This window comes from Diceros bicornis, chromosome 28 (genome assembly GCF_020826845.1).
Source record: "Diceros bicornis minor isolate mBicDic1 chromosome 28, mDicBic1.mat.cur, whole genome shotgun sequence".
NCBI classification, from domain to species: Eukaryota; Metazoa; Chordata; class Mammalia; order Perissodactyla; family Rhinocerotidae; genus Diceros; species Diceros bicornis.
In genome coordinates, this window is record NC_080767.1 from 16281443 (window position 1) to 16303672 (window position 22230).

The window sequence follows — 22230 nt, forward strand, 5'->3', positions numbered from 1 at the left end:
TTCTCCTCCAGCTGCCATCACATAGACCTCCGTCTGGTCCTCGGTCCTCTCCTGTGCGCTCTCCCCCTTCACAAACACATGGAATAACTCTCACTTTTCTAACGATGCCACCCAAATCTCCACCTCCAGTCCCGACCTCTCAGGTTAAGCCCAGACTCTCTTTTCCGTCTGCTCCTCACTTGCTCAACCTTCACCTCACAGGTTCTAATGGAACCCATTACCTTCCTTCCAAACTCGCCCCTCTGCCCGGGCTCATGGTACCCAGCTAGAATCCTCTGCATCTTCAGCTTGTCTTGGACCTACATCCCATCAGCCACTCGGTTGCCAACTCAGTCCTGTTGTTTCTATCTCCTTACTTCCTCTCACGTCCATCCGTCTCTTTCCCATTCCCATCTCTTACCTAAGCCATTGCCACGTCCACCCCACCTGCAAACTCCCCCCTTCAGTCTACTCTAAGAAAGGTTAAGAGTCATATCATTCTTCTATTCAAAAATCTTTAAGAAATCTACTATGGCCTGTTAAAAAAAAATTCCCGCTCTCAGCATTCTCCGTGCCCATCCCCCAGCTGCCGCTCCTCTTCTCTGTCTCTACTTGTCTAGACCCTACTTGTCCTTCAAGCCGTGTGCAGCTTCCTTCACTGCCATGATGTTTCTCATGATGCCCCCGATGTGAGTCCGCTCTCCCGCCTCTGAAATCCCACAGAGCTGTGGGGCTCTCTCTTGGGGACATGTGGTCCATTCTGCCAACTCCATAATAGTATCAGAAAAGAAGCTCGTTAGGGACAGGGTTTTTGTCCTGCCCCTTTTTATATTCTAAACATCTGGCATAGGGCTACTTCCTTCCTAGAGGAGTTTCCCTATTAATATAAAATAAAAGTTAGTTGTGTCCTGTAAATAGTCATTACAGTTGTTTAAAGCAGTAAATCAAGATGTGAATCTTTTTCTGACTCCAGAGCCCCATTGTCTTCCGGCCACTCTGCTAACACAGGTAGGAATGCCCGTGGGCATTTGCTCCTGTCTTTGAGCGCTCATTCATTTTAGTGTGTGCTGTAGTAATCTCCCCTAACGACCCGAGAGCTCTTGAAATACATGCTCTGATGATCTTTGTATCTGTCAAATACCTATCATACAGTAGATCTAATATTTGTTATGATTAAACAAACCATTTATAAAAAGCTAGTGAATCTAGAAGAATATCGAATCACATTACAAAATAATATTTTGACCATTGAGTTGAGTCTAAATGAATCCAAGAAATATGTATTATGTCCTTGGGTTGACACATAGGTGTTAAAACAAAGGAATAAAATACAGATCTGGAAACATTTTGAGTATTGCTGAGACCCTATGTTTGAAAAACAGACCACAAGATCTTGGCTGACGCCTACACATTTTTGGTGTTGCCAGCGCGTGGACATACCACTTGGTTTCCTGTGCTTCCCCATTATTTTTTTCTTGCACATGAAGGGTTGGTAGGGAGCAGAAAAGGTAGCCTACTGAGTTTCCATCTTTTCTTCCCATAGGTAGGGCCATAATCTATTCCAGATGTGAGTGGAGTGCATTCAATAGAAACAGTAGGAACTGAATTTCAAGTGAACAACTTGAAGCTGCTAGTAAAATCCAGAGCAAGAGAGATATTACATTGGTGTTTTCTACTTAGCAAAATGAAGTATGGAATCATAGGCTGCTGCTGATATTCCATCATCGACGGGGAATGTACCGCGAGTTGGTTTTTCTCTCAGTGGGGATGCATTTATACCAAGCTGTCTTTCCCATTGGAGGGATAGTTGGTCAGGGCTATCGGTGCAATTTATAGACACAGATAAGGTAAAAATGTGAAGCCTCTGTCTCACCTCCTTCCTGCTTAAAACCCTCCAGTGGCTGTCTACTTGCTTTCAGAATAAATTCCAAGCTTGGCATGGAAAACTGTTATTTGGGCCCCACCTTTTTCTCTGGGGTCATTCCTCACCCTTTCTTCCCTCCTGCACACCGTGCTGCTGCCATGCTGAGTGCTCTGTCTGTTTTTTTTGGTGAGGAATATTGGCCCTGAGCTAACGTCTGTGCCCGTCTTCCTCTATTTTGTATGTGGCACGCTGCCACAGCATGACTTGATGAGCGGTGTGTAGGTCCGAGCCTGGGATCCGAACCAGCGAACCCCGGGCTGCTGAGGCAGAGCACACGAACTTAACCACTACACCACTGGGCCGGCCCCTGAGTGTCCTGTTTTTACAGACTCCTGCTATCTCACATCTAGGCCTTGCTATTTCTTCCTCCTGGAACGGCCTTCTCCACTTATTTTTGCCCTCCATTCTCATTATTCCATTCACTTGCTAATTCCTACTCATCCTTGAAAACTTGAATCTTGTCTCCTCCTCATGCCTTCTTGACTCTGGCTGGCTGAGGGACCTCCTTTCTGCTCCTACAGATCTTGGATCTCTCTTTAGTATCCTAGCAGTGATCATACTCTGTTGTAATGGTCTGTCTTTCCATCTCCCCTAAAGCCATCAACTTCTTGAAAGCAGGAGCCATCATTTTATTTGGGGGTGCCCAGCGCATGGCAGATTAGCCTGCATGCCATAGGCACTCACACGAGTTATTTGAGTGGACGCATATAGCCTTAAGTGTTAATATTCGTGGTGCCACACACTGGCCATGATACTTAAAAGGCCGAGACACATAGACGTACGATGGCAGGGCTACCTCTCGGCACAGACCCTTCAGTTTCTCATATTGAGTGAGGGCAGATGCACCTACTGGGTAACCCGTGCTCAGCTGAGCCAGAAGTTCCTAAAAGCTTAGATGCCCTCATCACTCATGAAATAAAATCCCCAAATCCATGCAAGCTGAGAAGTTTGAGACAAAATCCCTGATAGGTAGTGGGGAGAACCAGATAATCGACCAGTAGATAACTGCTATAGGTCAGGTGGCAAGAAGTGCCATCAAGAGACAGACAACAAGGTAAAGGAAAGAAAAGGGCAAGGCGGCAGGGTCAGGTGGGGTGGCTTGGAGAGGATCACTGATGATGGGGGTGATTGCCACATCTGTAAATTTTGCATACCCAAGGACCTTGCTCAAAGCTGGACGTGATCTTGAAAAAAAAAATTAAAAGGAAATAGACCCCAGAATGGTTGCCAGGAAAGCCTCTAAAGTTTGAGAATTAAATTTGCTCTGACAAGCCTTTCTGTGTGCACTGTTATCCAACAAAATGGAGGTGAATCGTTGAGTCTGGTATAGTTCAGGTCGGGCCCCACAGTCAGTCCCTGCCCCATTTGCGGCCATCTCCACCTACAAAATGAGCTGGCGGGCTGATGCCGGAAGTAGTGGTACAGTTGGCTTTGCCAGGAATGAATCAGTCCAAAGCTAGCTGCTGAGCACCTACCATGTGCCTGGAGCTGCATGAACATTAGTGACATCTGCTTAGAGCGGAGTAAGTAAGAGGTGCCCATTCTACTCCATCCTGTAGTCCAGTTAAGGAGACCAAATTCTTTCATCTATAAAGAACACTCCATAAACACTAAACGGCAATTTATAATTCAGTGCAAAATTATACCATGTAGATGTTAATTGCTGTGGAACTGAGGCCCTGAAAGCACTCCCTCTGTGCCAGGCACTGTCCTTCACACGCTGGCCTCCTGCACTCTCCACGGTCATCGTCTTCATTTTACAAACTAGGAACCAGAGGTCTGCTTAATTGAGGGTCTCCACAGGGTTGTAAGGAGGCTCAGATGCATGCTCTGGAGAGCTGAGAAGTTGCCTGTTTTCCAGTTGCTCCCTTGGTTTCCCCATCTGTAAAATGAGAAGTAGTACTTCCCATTTCGTGAGGTCATGGTGAAGATCAGAGAGAGATCTCATGAAAAGCACGTGACTCAGTTGCTAGACGTGGAGCCAGCTAAGACAGTGAAACGTGAACCTGGGTCTCACTCCCCGATCCCTCCGGCTTCCTGGAGGCACACACCCTACACCTGAGCCTGGCATCGCTGAGTGGTACCCTGTGGGTGAGTTTGGAGTGGGTGGGAGAGCTAGCTCTCCTGAGGAAAGAACCTATTGCTTTAATGGTGATTAAAAATAGAGCTTAACCCAGACCTGGGATTTTCTTACACTGCATGGGAATAGGTGAAAAGAAAAGAAAAAAGAGTAAGAAACCCACTGGGTCCTGTTGGTTCAGAGACTCCCAGGGCTGGGAGACAATTTTAGAATAACTCTGTGCTTTGAAGTGTGGCTGCTCGTTCCTGTTCTTGGTCAACCGTCGCCTTTCTCACCTGATTTCCATATCATCACAGAGCTCCACAAGGATCTAAATATATATGCTTACACTCAGATGTGTTCTTTCCTCCTGATTCTCTAAGCTTTTGAGAAATCTCTCCAATTGTTCCCCATCAGGGCTCTCACCACGGTGTTCATAGCAGGCCGTACATCGTGACCCGCTCCTTGAAGTCAGTATGTATCTTCCCTCCAGTCAGGTCTTGAGGAGGAAGCACCGTGGCCTTACCCATGGCCTGTGAGCTCTAAATACCATCTGAAATTGCTAGCAAGCTCTCTACGGTGGAGGCCAAGGGATTGATATAAAGAGGCTTTTGTGCTCAACGTTTGTCATTGGATTTTCAGTGTGGTAAAGACAGCTATATGATCTAAACGAACAGCAGGAAATATGACTTCCTCATCACACAATTCAAAAGAGTCACAGGTGAATTATGCATTTGGTATTGTACGAGCTTCTCAAGTAACAATGGCAGATGCCACCCGGAGTTTCCTCCAAAAAACATCAGAAGAAAGGTCCTTCACCACACATTCACTTGTTTCCCTATAAATTCCCAGCCTGTTTCAAGGAGGATTTTTTTTTTTTTTCCGTGAGGAAGATCAGCCCTGAGCTAACATCCATGCCAATCCTCCTCTTTTTGCTGAGGAAGACTGGCCCTGGGCTAACATCCGTGCCCATCTTCCTCCACTTTATATGGGATGCCGCCACAGTGTGGCCTGACAAGCAGTGCATCTGTGTGCGCCCGGGATCCGAACCCAGGCCGCCAGCAGCGGAGCGCGCGCACTTAACCGCTTCGCCATGGGGCCGGCCCTCAAGGAGGATTTTTAAGAACACACACTTTGAGTTCCAAATACATTGGGTGCAAAAGGAGTACCTACAATGTTTGCTAATGACTGTGGCAGAAAAAGAAGATGTTTTTTCAGCTGGGACATACAGGAGTCCCAGGTTATGTTCCTATTTCTCCATTGACTGGCTGGGTGACATAAAGCCATCTCTGCACTTCAGAGTTGCCACAAGTCTTTCTGCAAAATGACTAGTCTGTACACTACATATCTGGGATGAGACTGTATTCCTGATGGAGGAAAATTGGTAAAACATTTTATACAGGGAGAATGTAGTGCTAAATATCTGAAATTAATCCATAAATACCTTCTCAAGGATTGCAGAGGGCTCTAGTTCCATAACTTGAGTTAGTTGACCATAGAAAAGTCATGATGCATTTAAATACGTGGTCCCTGTTACACCTGTGCATTTCACAAACATCTGTGCCTACCGAAGGGTGCAAAAGAGAAGAGAGAGAGGGTTGCTTATAGAATCATCTAAAGTGGTTCCCAGATGTCCTGATATCATCTGTTTGAGAGTTCAGACTTACAGCTGATTTAGGATGAAAACCAGAAATTAGGCCTGCGGCTTCTTGGGATGGTCATGGATTATGAATTTCATGCTGTTCAAATTCTCAAATGTTCCAGAAGGCATTCTCCAGGTAATTAAAAAAGACCCAGGCTTGTTTCAGTAAAAGTGGGTCAGTGTTTCAGTGGGAAGGTCCTGTTAACCTCAGTGTCCAAAGAGAGAGACATTTGGTTAATTGGATTTTTCTTTTAAATTTGGGTTTTCCACAGCACTTTTTTCCTTTTGAGCTCTTTGGATCCTTGTAACACATTTATTGAGCACCTGTTTTGGTCCAAGCCCTGAGCTAAGTTCTGGGAGATATGAACTTTAAAAAAGTCACAGATGGATAGATGGATGGATGGATGGATGGATGAGTGGGTGGACAGATGAATATCCTACTTTCAAAGAGATCATAGTCTGGTGTAGGTAAAATAAATTAACCTCAGTGCAACGTGATGAGTACTAATGGGAGAGCCCAGAGAGGGAAGTGAATAAGTGTATCTAGAAAGATCAAAGAAGATCTTCATAGTGATTGTAAATTAGAACTGAGCTCAGTTGTGAAGGATGGTAAGAGTTTGCCAGGCTGAAAAGTAGAAGAAAGGCATTGCAAGAATGTGCAAAGATGCAGCGAAAGGAAGTGCACAGAGAGAACGTCAGGAACCTTTCATGTACTGGCTATAAGCGCAGTGTGGGAACAGCGTGGGTGTGGAGTGGGCATAGGTCTGGGAAGATGAGGAGAGCCGGAGCACTGTGGCTCAGAGTTTGGACTTGTTTCTGTAAGAAGGGGTGAGTAACATGATCATATTTGCTTTTAGAAAAGAAAGGAATCTTAGGGGGAGAAGAAACTTGAGAATAGAAAGCCCGGTAGGAAGATTTTGCAGTGGAGGTCCGTGCAGACCACCACGAGGGCCTGAACAGAACAGTGACCGTGGATAGTGAACGGACCACAGATAAGAGCTTTTCAGGAGGTTGAAGCAACAGGGCTGTTCACTCACTGAACGTGTTGAATGACAGAGAGAAATGGATCACGGATTTGTTCTGATTTTGTTGACTGGGTGGATGGTGATGCCATTGGAAAAAAAAATACAGGGAAACAAATGGGCTTGTCCCCAAATACAGGATCTAGCGAATGGAAAGTCCAGGAATTCTCTTTTTCTTGGGTCAGACTTGCCTGGATTCCCCAATAATATAGAAAGAACGAGAACATGGAGCTTCATGCAAAATAGGCCTTTGAGAGACTCTTTCAATGAACTCAAGTGTGATGGGACACTAATCTCAAAAAGAGAAGCTTGCCCATTTTTTTGCTGTGTTTTTGTCATTTTGAAGACTAATTTTTCTGTTTTGTTTTGTTTTTTCTCAACTATTCCCTGATCATATTTCAAGGTTTTGTTTTTACTCATCAGAATGACAGGAAGTTTTCAGTGTGTGTTTCCTTCAAGTTTGGCCTCAACCTTATTTTCAGGATTAGGCGTTTGTTTTTCCATTTGCCTCCATGACAACCAAGCCCTGAATTCCTATATATAGTCATCCAGCGTCCATTGTCCCCCTGGCCATTGTGTCATAATCTTGTGCATCCAGGCCAGAGAACTCTACTGATGATAGGAGACAAGGACGTGCCGGAGTTCTTGGCCTGGAGATTTTCAAGGCATAATCAAAAGAAGGAAATAAAATAACGTGGCTGCCTCTAGAGATTTATGCTCCCCTTTAGACACTATCCAGAAGGAGTTGAAATGTCTTGTGTTCCAAAGCTTAGTTTGTCTTACAGTTATCTTTTGGAATGGCCCATAGAGAGAAAACATTTTCGTGACACTTCAAAGGAAATACTTGGAAAGTTGCATTGGTGATTTGTAGTGGGTGATGTTCTTCTGGATGCCAAATTCTGCTCCATGTTAATAACATTAAGTGAACAACAGGTATCTTGAGAAAGAGCGTTAAATCAAGTTTCAAAGGAATTCAGATAGAACCTAAGAAGTCTTTTCAAATAAGTAGGCCGAATCATCTTGACAGCTCTATGCTACATACTGTTTTCATAATCTGAAACGATTGATAGATAGACAGGACTGGGATTAAGAAAGTTGATACATACATACATACGTAAATAGATACATAGACAGACAGACAGGACTGGAGTTAAGAAAGTTGTCCACAAATTCAATCCAGCAAACATTTTCTTAAGTACTTTTCTTTATGAAAGGACCATGAGTGCCGTGGCTATAAAGCACATATGTACGGTTCCTGTCAATCTAGAAATATAAACTACACAAGGGCCAAGAACCTTGCTGGTGTTTTTTACGGATGTATCCCAAGTGCTTAGCAGTGCCGGGCACATAGAAGGCTCTCAATAAGTATTTTCTGACTTAATATAAAATTGGGGGGGTGGTGAACATCTAGATAGAGTAGAAACTCTCTTATTTGATGCAATCAAGACCTAGAGTTTCTCAGTTATATTTGAAAGTTTCTTAATTCAGGGAATCCTTTATAAAATGCCTATGCCTTTAAGCATTTTATTTTCACTTAAAATGTCAATACGTTCATTCACCAGTATGGTGGTGCAGGGTCAAGCTTATGTATTTGAGTTTGGGTGCTTTGATTGGAGTTCTCCATTTTCTCTCTCGCATAAACCACACTCACCCACATTGCATCGTGTGCTACTTCCATTTCTTTTAACTGGAATGATAATTTAGACATTTGTGCAACAGTCTTAGAGCAGAGTCCTTCTAGATTTTTATGTTCTCCTCAGTCTTTTATAGTTGGTCTTGCCAAAACGTAGTTTGACAGTAATTTTTTTTTAGCAACTTGACTTTATCAAGTCTTTTCAAAGCATTCAACATAGCTTTCATAGAAATGGCACCTTTATACCCATATTTCATCATTTTAGATAATATTAATTAAATTGAATAGGCTTAGTAACAAATATAACTGTTACAAAGAAGTTTGGGAGCAAATAAAACCGATTCTTGTTAGCATTAACTCATTCACTGGAAGCACAAGTGGATGGGCCTGTTAGAGAGCAACCCACAACACCAGCTCAGACACAGTTGCCATAGGTCTTCTTTGGTCAAGATGTTTTCAAGTCAGAGGCATTGATCTGGTCAAGTTTGTTGCTGGAGGTTGCTTGAGAATGTGTAAGTGTAATGTGAGGTGTAACAAGATCGGGGCGAGAATCACAATGTGTGTGTGTTGGCAAGGCACAGAGACAAGCAGAGTTCTGTCTGGATTGTTGGGAAAAATCTTCACAGAGGAGGTGACATTTCAGCTGAGTTTTGAAGGATGGGTAGGAATTTTCCAGGCAAAAAGAAGAGGAAGATGGGGCCGGCCCGGTGGCATAGTCGTTAAGTTTGGCACACTCCACTTCGGAGGCCTGGGGTTGGTGGGTTGGGATCCCGAGCATGGACCTACACCACTTGGGAAGCCGTGCTGTGGTGATGAACCACGTACAAAATGGACGAGGATTGGCACAGATGTTAGCTCAGGGCCAGTCTTCCTCACCATAAAAAAAAAAAGAAGAGGAGGAGCTCCAGGTAGCCCTCATCAAGGACTCTCAGTGATGAAATATGTAGAATGTGTATGGAATCAGGAACTAGCTGGAAGGGAGGCTGGAAACATCGCTGGGACCAGAGTGAAGAGCTGTATGTACTGAGCTAAGGAAGAGAGACTTTATCCTTGAGCCCTGAGGCATAATCATATCACAATCATAGAAGTGCTATGTCTGTGTCTATAATCATATGTGATATGTCTATACTGTGCATGCTGGCCCAACTAGAATAGATCTTAGAGGAAGGGAGACCAGATAAGAGGCTGTTCTAGTTGCGTGTATGGGATATGAGGACCTGAGTGAACAATGGGAAGGGAAGGGAGGGGACTGGAGAGGAAAATGATTGAAGGTGAGTCATGACATGTGTCTCTGGACATGGCACCTGGTTAAGTGTGCTGCTACGGGAAACGTCTGACAGTCTGAAGGAGGAAGCTCACAGTCTGAGCTTGAACAACACTAACATTCAAAATGGAAAAGGAGATGTGTGGGCAAAGACGATGTCGGTTTTCAGCATGTTGAGTTTGAGGAGTCAAGAGAGTTGTTCAGCTGAAGATGAAGACTCAGATCATCTCAGAGCTGGCTAGGTTTCCTATTACAGCAGAATTCTCTGTCTCATCCCTGCAGACACCTGGGTCACTGTCACACACACGAGAATACTTACACGATTTGTATCCTTTGTCTACATTTATGATCAGTTATATAATACGAGTTGCATGCCATCCCAAAAGTTTCCTGGCTGTTAACTAAAGAATGTCTTTAGCTGCTTTCTTGTCATTCTTAGTGTGGCTTTCTCAACTTTTCTATAATTTCTCGACTAGAAATAGTGGACTGTATTTCCAGCACATTTGGGTCCCACTCCCCCCACTCGCACTTGGGATATTTACAATATTTGTGGTTAAATTATCCATAGGTAATTCTATTCTAATCTATTTCTGGTTCTTTATACTACCAGCTTTTAGTTGCTAAATTTGCCTGCTTTTCTGAAGAAAATTACAATCCATGCATTCTTTTGAACTTTCTATCTTATTTTAGAACTTAAAGATTTTAAATTCTCACTTATGCAATCTACCCCACCCTCTGATGTACATATTCTTCTGTTGAGACTCATCTTCTGATCTTCATTTCTTTTCCCTATAAGACTGAAGTCACCTTTTTTTCATCGTGATAAGAATGTAGTTGTTTAATTTCTATTTATGACTGAAGGGGAGGTGTGGTGAATTGAACATTTAGGTATCTTCATGTCTAGTGTTGATTTCATTAATTAACACACTAACTAATACTAGTTAACATTTATTAGTGGACACTCAAGCTTCTCTTTACATCCTCCTTCCGTGGGTCACCAGGTGCTGCTGATTTTGCCTTTTCTCCACTAGCTCTTTATGGATGCCTCTATTAAGACTTTTTTTTTGCATGGTATCACAATCACTTATTTACTTGTTTGTCTGAGACAGTGAGTTGCTTGGGGGCAGGGACCATGTCCTACTGTCCCAGAGCAGGGTCTCCCATTGACTTAGATGCTCACTAAATATTTGCTGAATGAATGGGTGTAATTGAATCATTGTCCCCTGGCCACCTCTAAAATTTGCTTGCCTCAAATTCTTTGTCTTTTATTTTCTCCTGGTACTTGATTCACACTGACCAAAGAGGTTGTCTCCCAAGTCTGCATGAAAATCTAGCTCAGATATAATTAAATGTGGTTGCTAGCACCAAGGTGCTTCTGCTACTATTTCACCTTCGCCACACCCTCTCTGCGGAGCTGCAGAAAATTGAGAATTGATCCTCCTGTGTGGCTTCCTTTCTGGATCACTCAGTGCATAAGGGGGTGTCCTCTGTGGCTCCCACAATTTACTGCCCAATTGAATCTTACTCTTCCTTGTGTCTTCCTTAATCTTGCAATAGTTCAACTCTCCTGTTCCTGTTCATTTGTTCTCTTTGCCTCTTTTATTCCTTCAATCGATGAGTAGATTTGCTAGGCATGGAGAAGACCTCTATTTTCATAACAGCTCTGCTCTCTCCCCTCATAGATCTCAGTTTCTAGAAGGCACCACTCATGCCTTGACTTTGAATCCTTAGAGCCAGCACATGGTCTGAACACTAAGAGAGTGTTGACTAAATGTTCATAGAATCAGAATATTCAAGAAAGCTTCATTCTGTCATGTTTATTCTTTCAGAGTTTGCTGGCTTTTCATTTGTCTCTATAAAATCCAATTTCCTGTGATTGTTTCTGCGCCGGCTAATTTCTGGAGAAATTAAAAAAAAAAAAAAACAACAGAACTCTTGGACTTACTTACCTGGGCTTGGCTGGTATTCTGGGGAGCCAGAATTAGAGCCAGAAGTTTCCCATGTCTCCGGGAACATGACTAGTTAGAGGAGTAGGCGGTCTCGTCCGGAACTCAGCCCTTTCCCTGGTTTGAAATCCTGAGCTGTCCAAGCGTCACCTAACAGCACCCATCACCCATTTGCATCGTGTGCCTTTCTTTTCCCAGCCAGATCCTGCCTGAGGAATTTTAGAGCATTATTACTTGAGGGCAATTTCTCCAGCATCTCAGTAAAGCCTGCCATTTGGGCAGGCAGATTTCCAGCTCTGGGTATTCGCCATTCTGACCTGTGTGGCTTACTTGTAGAAATGTCTGCTGTGTGGTCCCTTTTTTGTTGTTTTTTATAAAGCATTTTGAATTTTGGTTATTCTTTTTCTTTCCCATGAATCTTACTTTATTATTTTTTTCCCACGTGCTCTGAAATGCTTATTTTAGTGTTTTCTTTTCTATTCAGTTTGATGTTATTTACCATCTGTTCTATCTGTTACCCTTTCTATCTGTTCTAATGTTATCTTCTCAACTATTTCAGCCTTTCTACCACCTTCTCTCTCTCCTCTCTGCTATGTGTTTATGGCTGATGAACACTCAGATGTTCTTTCTCTGTCTTCTGACTTGCTTCACGGGCCTCCAGAGGTCACCACTGGGTACAGATGCCTAATAGGCAAGACTCAGATTTCTGTTCAAATCCTACCTCTGCCTCTTAGTAGCCATGTGGCCAACCATTCTCAGCGTCAGCCACCTCATCAGTAAAACTGGGGTGAGAACGTACACTGCACACCACAGTTGTGAGAGTTAATCGCTGGCTGGTCACTAAATTCCAAACCCACGCCTGTAGGCGCTGTGACCATCCATGGTAAAATGCCAGTTTTATCCTGATGTTACAAAATTATTTTGATCTAGACAATTTATGGAATGGATAGCTACATGTAATTAAATTTATTTTATAACTACAATTGTAAATTATAATTTAATTTCTAAAACTGCACATAAATAAAGTCACAAGTCCGAGAATTAAACTCCTTTCTCAGACTGCATGTCTCAGGGTCGGGTTAGAATGTGTGGACCAACCTCATCTCTGCTGTTGATTCCACTGTAGATATTCCTGGCCATGCAGGTGATAAAGATGTGACTCGTGTGGCCCATGGTTGGGTACAGAGTCGCCACTGGATTCACACTCTTGTGCCTTCCACTGCTGTATTTCCCTGTGACCACACTTTTTTACTTTCCTTAAGCTCGAAATGAAAGAGAATCGTCCTAATGATGATTTTTAACTTATGTGACATGCCCTTCACTACTAACAATCTCTTTGCCTTTCTAACCTGGGCACAAAATGGCCCTCTTCCTCCTCTTCAGGCTGTGCCTCATGAACTAACTGGAATTTGATGTAGCTTAGCAAGTGGGCTTTTTTAAGATCGGCGGAATCGTACACGCTCACGTCTTTGTCACTTTAATGCCCGAAGAGCTAAATTTGTACATTATTCACAAACTCCCAAGTGAGAGAAAAAGTGTCTTGGCACCAGAGAGGAAAGTAAAGCTCTAAGAAGACCCAAAAAGTTGTAACCTGGGCATTATTACAAATGTATCATTAAGTGGTGGGATTTGCTTATTTTTGTAAATAAACCCATCCATCTGATTTTAACCAGGAGAAAAGGAATGTATGACATGGCTCCATACAGCTGCTGTTCCTCTTAAGTTGCCATTTAAGAAGGTGATGAGCCTCCTTTCTTGGAATGCTTTCCCCACGACTTCTTGCATTTTTATTTCTCCAAGTTTCGTATAACATATAAATACTGGAGTTAAAATTTAGAAGTCCTTCTCTGAGAAGGGTGGAGGAATATGCAGTAGACCCTAGACACAAGAAAAATGTAAGTTAAAGGAGACGCCCTTCCCTTGGAGGGGGTCTGCCTAAGAGATCCGTGCACGTTCGGTTGGGGGTCGGGGGAAGTAAGGGGAGACGAATTTACCTGGCTTATCATCTGATTAGGAGCCATGTTATAATTTTGCTATAAATGGATTGAAGCTGTCAGGTGCCTTGTGTCAGAGATGACTACCAGTGTCCGTGCTAACCTGTGGGACGCACTGAGATGGTTGCTGTGTCTGGGAGGGAGCTGTGGCTATTGTTGAGAAACACACTGTTCCTGGAGACATTTGTTTTGGCCTCTGGGTAGATTTGTGGATGGGGGACAGTTCAGGGGCAGTAGGATCTGGCTTTGACCCTGAGGGTCACAGAATTTCTATTCTGCAGAGCTAAGTGCACACCAGGACCAACACTGCCTAGGGGACAGGGGCTTGTCAGGGACACTGGCTTGGCGGTGCTTAACCCACAGCCCAAGTCTGTGTTAACAAGAGAGGCGGAGTGTGTTTTGTGCTTCTTGGTGCGTGTGTTTTAAGCAGAAACCCGCCTTGAGAGCTTAAATAGAACACATCTTGAACAATCCATGAAATGGTAAACAAACCTGCTATTGAAAGAAAGAATGAGAAGTTGACAATTGCATTATTGTGATCCTGAGTGAGTTCATCAGCAAGGGTCGAGGAATAAAGAAAAAGGAGATAAAAAGAATCGGGTGGAATGAATTCAGTTGTGTCATTGCTTTCTCTGTTTGTCTTCGGTTTACACCTGGTAATGAACCCATGGAGGCTCTGAGATATTGTTCAAGTTTCCTTTTGTTTTATTCTTGTGTGTGGCAGGTTGGTTTACAATTTCCAATGGGGTTTTTCTCAATCTTGAGGAATACGAATTGAGGAGAGGGAGGAGGAGAGCAAGAAGGGAAGGTATTTTAGTATTTTGAAGACAGGAGGTAGCCCCACAATAAGGGAAGCTGCTCTGTTTTTGTTGTTCTTTTCGAAGAGGCCAACGGGATGGATGGTACAAGTTTCATCAAATATGGGTTTTACAGAATTCCTCCATGTCCCGCCTGGGGGAGTCGTGCTTTGGAAAATGAAGTGTCCATCAAATCAGGAGGAGGCTGGTACAGTTTCTCTCCCGTTTTCCCCTGCGTTTTGAAAGGCTTCAGAAAAGAGCCCTTTGTTTTCTTTTCAAGGAAAGTTACACTGAAATTCATCTGTGTGGTATTCACGGCTTCATTGTGTCATTCCTAGGCAGCTGTAGGTTACACAGGACAATGTTGTTGAATTCCTAACCTCACCATTCAAAGCAGCGTGTTGGGAAAAGGTTCAAGACCTTTCTTTGACTTTCTCTCCCTTTTTTTTCTTTGCAACTTTTTTTTATTTATTTAAAGAAGAAACTCTGAGATTTTCCCACCTCCCATCTAGATCAGATTTCTCTACCACATGCCATCAGAGCTTCTCAGAGTTGAGATTCGTGCCCATTTCCGACATTTTCCTCCAAATTGCAAACTTTAAAATACCTTTCAGGGAAACTTATTTGGAATTTCATTTTAATGGGATTTATGAATAAATCTCCATCTTAATGCTGACTAAGCTTTAAACATCCATTCCTGGAGAACACTCTTGGATTTTTATATTTTAAAATTTAAATCACTTGACTGAAGGCATAAACCATTTTTATATTTGTGAGTGCCATGTGCTTGAGCGTTTCTGTTCAAGACCTTTTTTTTTTTTCTTATTTGGTTGGCTTGAATACTTCTGGGCTGCAGAGGAGGAAATATTGCATTATCTCCTTTGCCTTCTTGTATAGACTCCTGTGTACATTTTGTGGGTTTATTTATCTCACCTACAAGGACGGGTGTTCTGTGGCAGCCTGTTGCCACACTGCAATTTCCTTTAAAAAACAGTTTACTTTCTTCCTTCACTTTGAAGCCTTTAACCTCAGAATTTTATTTTTAAATGCTTTGAGCCCTCAAAGTCAGATTAAAAGAAATGACGCTTCCTCCCTACCTGCCTTTCCCCAGATATGTGTTGTAAATGTGAATGAAGATGGAAGATGGGATCATAGTTATTTCCTTAAAAAAAAAAAATACTTAAAACCAACGTCGGGGGTTTTCAAGTGTCAGACCCCCACTGTGTTCTCTGTGTCGGTGTCATTTTCACCCCTTTGTCCACAGACTCTTCCTACTCGGAGCCTCCAGATGTCCAGCAGCAGTTGAACCACTATCAGTCCGCTGCCCTGGCAAGGAACAACAGCCGTGTGAGCCCTGTGCCTCTTTCTGGGGCTGCCGGGAGCGCCGAGCAGAAAACCGAAGCTGTTCTTCACTGCGAATTCTGTGAATTCTCCTCTGGCTACATCCAGAGCATCAGGCGCCATTACAGGGACAAGCATGGTGGGAAGAAGCTCTTCAAGTGTAAAGACTGCTCCTTTTACACAGGCTTTAAGTAAGTGGCATGAAGAACAGCCTTGAAAAACAAGGTGGCTGTGCCTGCTCCGCCCCTCACCACAGTCTTCCCTTACACTCTCCAACCTGGAGTTCAGGGGAGGCCTTGCCCATGGGGTGATGCAGGGGTTGGGTTCAGTCTTCACAAAAGGAGGCTAGTTCCAGAAGACTGCTTTGGGGTTTGTGGAAGGGATGAGGAGCTATATCAGAGTTTAAATGAGTTTAAAAATCAGAGTGAATGGGAGCCCAAGCAGTGTGAGATCATGGCAAAGGATTCCCCTGACCCAGTGTATGAAGCAATGAGTGTTTTCCCTTCAGAGAACTATCTCCCCTTTTTTTGTCTTTGAAAAAAAATATATTCTTAAAAGCAAAGTCAAGAGAGAACATCTAGCAGTTGTGACTTCCCTGCTCCCCTTGTAGAAAATTCTTATTGCTTAAGATCATGTTATTGAGGGGCCGGCCCAGTGGCGCAAGCGGTTAAGTGCGCGCACTCTGCTGCGGCAGCCCGGGGTTCGCCGGTTCGGATCCCGGTTGCACACCGACGCACCCCTTGGCAAGCCGTGCTGTGGCGGCGTCCCATATAAAGTGGAGGAATATGGGCATGGAGGTTAGCCCAGGGCCAGTCTTCCTCAGCAAAAAGAAGAGGATTGGCAGATGTTAGCTCAGGGCCGATCTTCCTCACAGAAAAAAAAAATGATCATGTTATTGAAAGACACATGGAGAATCAAGACTCCAGCACTGTGATGACTAGACTTGAGCAATCCCAGAGAGATTGTTCCAGTCTAGAAAAGGATAATCCAAAGTCCCCTTTGCTCCTGTGTATGAGAGCATCGGAGAACTCAAAAAATGGAGTGCTTCCTGTCGTTTAATCTAAACTCCTGTGATTTAATCTCATCCTGTGAGAGACCGTTTAGGTTAGTGGTTACAAGTGTAGAATGTGGAGCCTGGCTATGTGGGTGTGAACCCCAGTTTTGCCACTTACTGGCTGAGTGCCTTTGGACGAGTCCCTAAGCCTCTGTGTGTCTCCAGTTCTTTATAAAATAAAGACACTAATAGTACCTCCCCCCTAGGGCTCTGGTGAGGAGTAAACGAACCAACGTATCTAATGCACTTAGTACAGTGCCTGGCACCAAGGAGATACTACTGAGTGTTATAATATCATAGATGGAAAGCTGTTATAATAATACAATACTAGATGCTGTGTTACAGATTTAGGGCTGTGATTAGCAGCTCCTACTGCAGTCAGGACCTGGGCCTTAGGCCACGCCACTACTTCAGTGCACGCCCCACAGAGGGTCTGGCGAAGGTGGGCTTCGTGCCCAAGGCAAAACATGCATTGGAAGAAGAACAGATCTCTTTTCCACCAACATCTGAGTTGCTGGGATTTGATGGAAAATGTGTTATGTCTCTGACTGTTAATTCGGTTCAGTTGTTCTTTAGATAAGTATATATGTGGCCTCAGAACTGAGAGACAGTAGAAGGGCCCAGATCACAAGGCCCACTAGCAGGTGTGCGTGTTCCCCAGAGAGAAGCACTTGGGTTAATAAACCCACTGAACTTGCGCATTAAACTCTTGGTTTCACCCATTTTTATGAGACATCGAAGGCTTTGTCAAGCGTGAAGTTTTGAAAAGGATGCAGGGGCAGTAACAGTACCTTCTACCTTTGGGCTGGTGCAGCAGCTCTGAGTTTAGTTTACCTGGTTGTCAACCATCCTGACTCCCTAACTAGCTGTAGGCAGTTGGTAAGTCAACCTAGCTTGAAGATCGTCTCTCTCCTTCCAAGCATGATGAGAAATATCTTCTCATGGGGATTTTATTTTCATGCTTTTATTTTGTTTTTTAAATTTTTAAAAAATTTTTTTGTTGTTGTTGTTGAGGAAGATTGGCCCTGAACATCCTTGCCCATCTTCCTCTATTTTGTATGTGGGATGCCACCACAGTGTGGCTGATGAGTGGAGTAGGTCCGCGCCTGGGATCCGAACCCATGAACCTGGGCCACCAAAGTGGAGCACCTGGAACTCTAACCACTCGGCCATGGGGTGGGCCCCTTATTTTCATATTTTTAATAGGCAATTTCTAATTTTTAAGAATGAAGTGTTTGGGGAATCCCATTTCTTTTCAAACTAAGCCCGGAACCCAGCCAAGTGGCAAAATTTCCGAAAAGAAGTTACCACCGTTGGGCCGGCCCCGTGGCTTAGTGGTTAAGTGCGCGCGCTCCACTGCTGGCAGCCCGGGTTCCATCCCGGGCGCGCACCGACACACCGCTTCTCCGGCCATGCTGAGGCCGTGTCCCACATACAGCAACTAGAAGGATGTGCAGCTATGACATACAACTATCTACTGGGGCTTTGGGGGAAAAAAATAAATAAATAAAAATAAAAAACATAAAAAAAAAGAAGTTACGACCGCATGGCAGTGTTCAGTTATTGGACGAGTGACCTAGCAACCTGTGGTCAGCAAACATGATTAAGGACTATGGTTTGGGCCCCGCGGGCAGGGTGTCGCCCCCGGGGCTGCTCTGCAGTGGGGCTGCCGGCGGGGGATGTGTGAGTGGAGTCATCCCTTGTCCCCCTCACCGCCTCTCTCCCCCACCTCCCCCAGATCTGCGTTCACGATGCACGTGGAAGCGGGGCATTCAGCGGTTCCCGAGGAGGGCCCCAAGGACCTCCGCTGCCCTCTCTGCCTCTACCACACCAAATACAAACGCAACATGATTGACCACATCGTGCTGCACCGAGGTAACCTTCCTCGCTCGGCTTTCTGGGAGAGCAGGGGGGTGGCACAGGTGGCATCACAGGGACGTCCTCTCAAGGTGGCAGTGGTACCTTTGCCCTGGTCTCTTGTTCCTCACCTTATCTCCAGGCAGGAAATCACAGTGACAGCCCCAGGGACGGTCAACAGGATAAAAACACCCTCCTGCTCAGAGGACCTCCTCCACCTGGAGGGAGGCAAAGGTGGTGGATTCTGCGGCCAGCGCCTCTTCAGGGCTTCCCAGCGTGAGGGGGTTTTCTATTCCGAATCCTCTGCTCTCACATCTGGCTAAGGAAGGAGTGAATGAGAAGCAGAAGGGGTGGGTAAAGCCTCATTGTAAAAGGTGAAGAGCTATATGGTTGTAAGCTGTTCTTTGGAGGAAGACCAACATGATAATTTCCAACGCAGGATGTAGAATTTCCCTTGAAATGTATGGAGAGAAAATTCTTAAAAATAAAACTGGCCTGATAGATATTAGAAAACCCTGGATTTACATTCTGTTTTTAAGGCCTCCTGTGTCTTACCTCTCATCTGTAAAACAGAAATGATGATTATGCCTATGAAATAACATGTAAAGTGTCTAGTGTGTTCCATAATGGATAAATGCTGGGTGTTCCATAAATGTTGGTTCCTGTTGATAAACAGGGACACTGTTTTTAAGTCCTCTTGGGTTTTTCTTTGAGTTGAGTTTACTGTTAGCCAATTAAAACACTGTTAAACAACAGGCTTTCTCTTCAAGGGAAGGAGAATTATGTTTATGTAAAAACGACTTTGCCCTCAAAAGATTCAAGCTGAAGGTGGATGGAAAAAGATTACTAGACTACCCACTGCCACTGTCTCCTGCTGTTTCCATCGACTGATCTTTCCATCTCTCCTTCATTCCGCCCCTCCCTCCTTTTCTTCTTCTTCTTCCTGTCTTCTTTCCTTCGCCTGTAACCTTGGAAAGCTTTTCGATATTTGCCACATGTGCCTCAAAAGCAATGAGTGTCTTCTGCTGTCCTGCTGAGATGTCACTCACTCTGAAATGCTGGATATTTTGGGGGCATTTTTAAAGTTTCCAACATTTCCCCAGAGCCACTGCCTTTGGCTAATGCATTTTGAGACATTTCCCCCATATCTGCTGCACGTTCCATAGAAGGCTCAACATGTCTCAGTCTCAGATCTCCCTCCTCCCCGTGGCACTCTAATGAGACATGACACTGTTGCTGGCTAGGACATCCACCTGCAAGCTGGGAGAAGCAGCGTAGCAACATTTAGGCAGGAATTCTTGGCCCGAGTGGTCCCACCTGGTGTTCCGCCTCAGTCACCTGGCTTCTGGTCCCCCGGCCCATGTGTCGCGGTGGCTCTGTGCCCCCTCACGGCTTGGGGAGAGGCCACGAGTCGTGTTGCTGCCGAGCAAACAGAACTGGTGAGACCTCACTTCTGCGGTCGACTCCCCCTCTCTTCCCATATTGCTGCTTGGCGGGATTGGAGCTTTGATGCCTAATGAGCTCAATGACTTTTCTTCCCTGAGCTGAGAATTCAAGAAAGGGGGAGGCAAAGAGAGATGCCCTCGGAGCGCTACCGTTGACGAAGTGCTCCTTACACACAAAGTCACTCATCTTCCAGCAGCACTGTGGGGGATAATACCATGACTTATAGTCCTGTTTTACGTATGTGAAACTTGAAGCTGAGAAAAACTACTTTTTCTTTAATTTAGTATAATTATTTGTGGTCATTTCACAGAGGATTTAAGGTATCTTAAAGAGACTTGTGCAGAACTATAGGATTGAAAATAAATGAGGAAATAGGGGCAAATGCGAAAATAAGGAGAAGCCAGTTGAATGTCCACCCGAAAGTATGGAAGAGCTCACCGAGGGTCTGGCTGCTCAGTGTGCACCGTGAGGTGCCGAGCATTTCGTGAGCAGTGGGCTGCAGGCGTGGCTCTGAGATGCCTGCTGACCATGGCAGAGAAGAAAACAGAATCAGTTGGATTTAGAGTGTTTGTGAGACTTGAGATTTTGTTCAGGAAATTTTCAGGAATCCTAAACACAAAAACCTAAAAGGAATTTCTCCAGTGAGTTCTCCTGAAGGGGACTGTGTAGGATAGAGTGCATATTGTCCCTGCCATAAATACAGTGGTAAGTCCCACAGGGCCCATGGGAGCTGAAGTGGTTTAACCAAAGGCACCCAACTGTGAGCAGTGAAGCTACGGGTCAACCCCCAGTCCTCTGATCCCAACCCATCCATCGTGTTGCCTGTCACTGGTTACTTACAATCTCTTCTGTTTATTGATAGAAATCATTTATATTAAAAGAAGCTTCTGGGTATGTAAATATTGTCCTTATAGGGGTCCAAAAGTGCACAATCTAGAATGAACATGAGCATTCAGGATTGGTAGTAATAACGACAGCATTCACAACAACAATAGTTACTATTGCTGAGTGCTTATTTGGTGGCAGGTGCTGTACTAAGTGTTTCCAATATGTCATTCTATGGAATTCTCACAGAACCCTAAGTGGGGGATATTACCATTATCCTTGATAACAAGGAGAAAAACAGGTTCGGAAAGACTGAGCATCTTATCTAAGGTCAAATGACTAATAAGTTACTCAGCTGGGATCTGACCCACCCTCCATGCCTTTAACCATCAGGCATCACTGTCTCACCCATAGGAATGTGGTTGGTGTCACCCTGTTGAGCATTCCAGTGGCTGTGGCAGCTGGGTCTGAGGATAGAATTATCTGTGGGGCTGGAGGTCAGAGACGAGGACCACCAAGCCACAGATGGCAGGGTGCTTCAGGACAGCCATGTCTGCCGTCTGTGTCCTGACCTGGTTTGGTGTCCATCTCAACTCAAAATGGCAGCTCAGTGGGAAGCTGGTCTTGACAAGTCAAGAGACAAGGTTGGGTGTCTGCCTTGCAATTTCGAGTTGAGGCTGATCTCAAAGTAACAAGAGGTGGCTCTTTCTGCACCTGTGCTCTCCTTGCTCTGTGGATGAATAAACATCTTTGGTCTCTAGAGTCTGCAGTAAGAGATCTTTCGGAGGCCTTAGTTAATTAAAATACTTGGGATGAAAGGCAAGAAAAACAACATCTGCACTGGCCCTGAGACTGAGCTACTGCTTTGCAAGAATAGTTTTCCTTCGCTTTTTGTTTAGACAAATTGATATATTTAAATAGGGAGGGAAGGAAAGAGAATCCACTTCACTCATGGCAAATCTGAGTGGGAAATAATCATGGATTTGTGTTGCTGTGGCAAAAGAGAGCATACTGTTTGGTCGTGCATGCAGCAGACATTCATTATTTGCTTGTTACATGCCACACTATGCTGGGTTCCTTGGGTAAGAGGGGGTGTATAATACCCAGTACCTGCCCTCCTCCAGGACATGAAGGGTATACATGAGTATATATAAGATAGCGAGTGATAAGTATCTAGGAGAGTCACAGTGGCAGATACATTTCTGTTTGGGGTAGAGAAAGGTAGTGGAGGGGGAGTGGCTTTCAAACTGAGCCCTGATAACATTTCAACAGGCAGAGAAGACTGAAGGTGGGGTATATTAGTTTCCTGGGTAGCTTAAAACAGCAAAAATGTATTCTCTCACCGTTTTGGAGCCCAGAAGTCTGAAATCAAGGAGTCAGCAGCTGTGCTCCCTCTGAAGGCTCTAGAGAAGAATACTTCCTTGGCTCTTCCTAGCTTCTGGCTCCC

At 44.4% G+C, this 22230-nt stretch overlaps 1 protein-coding gene across 8 annotated transcripts in view; it reads left to right on the plus strand.

Moving 5' to 3' along the window:
* ZNF462 (zinc finger protein 462) overlaps nt 1-22230 on the plus strand; it is a 134151-nt gene that overhangs the window by 83024 nt on the left and 28897 nt on the right. For 7 of the 8 annotated variants that reach the window (XR_009215897.1, XR_009215898.1, XM_058523715.1 and 4 more), the window contains exons 8-9: nt 15525-15792; nt 18394-18530. Coding sequence is in view for 6 of the 8 variants with exons in the window: in XM_058523715.1 (XP_058379698.1) it covers nt 15525-15792; nt 18394-18530 (405 nt within the window). In the remaining 2 variants the exon portion in view is untranslated. Of the gene's footprint in view, nt 1-15524; nt 15793-18393; nt 18531-18654; nt 21546-22230 lie in introns of those variants that run through there. The other variant, XM_058523720.1, reaches the window with a different exon arrangement.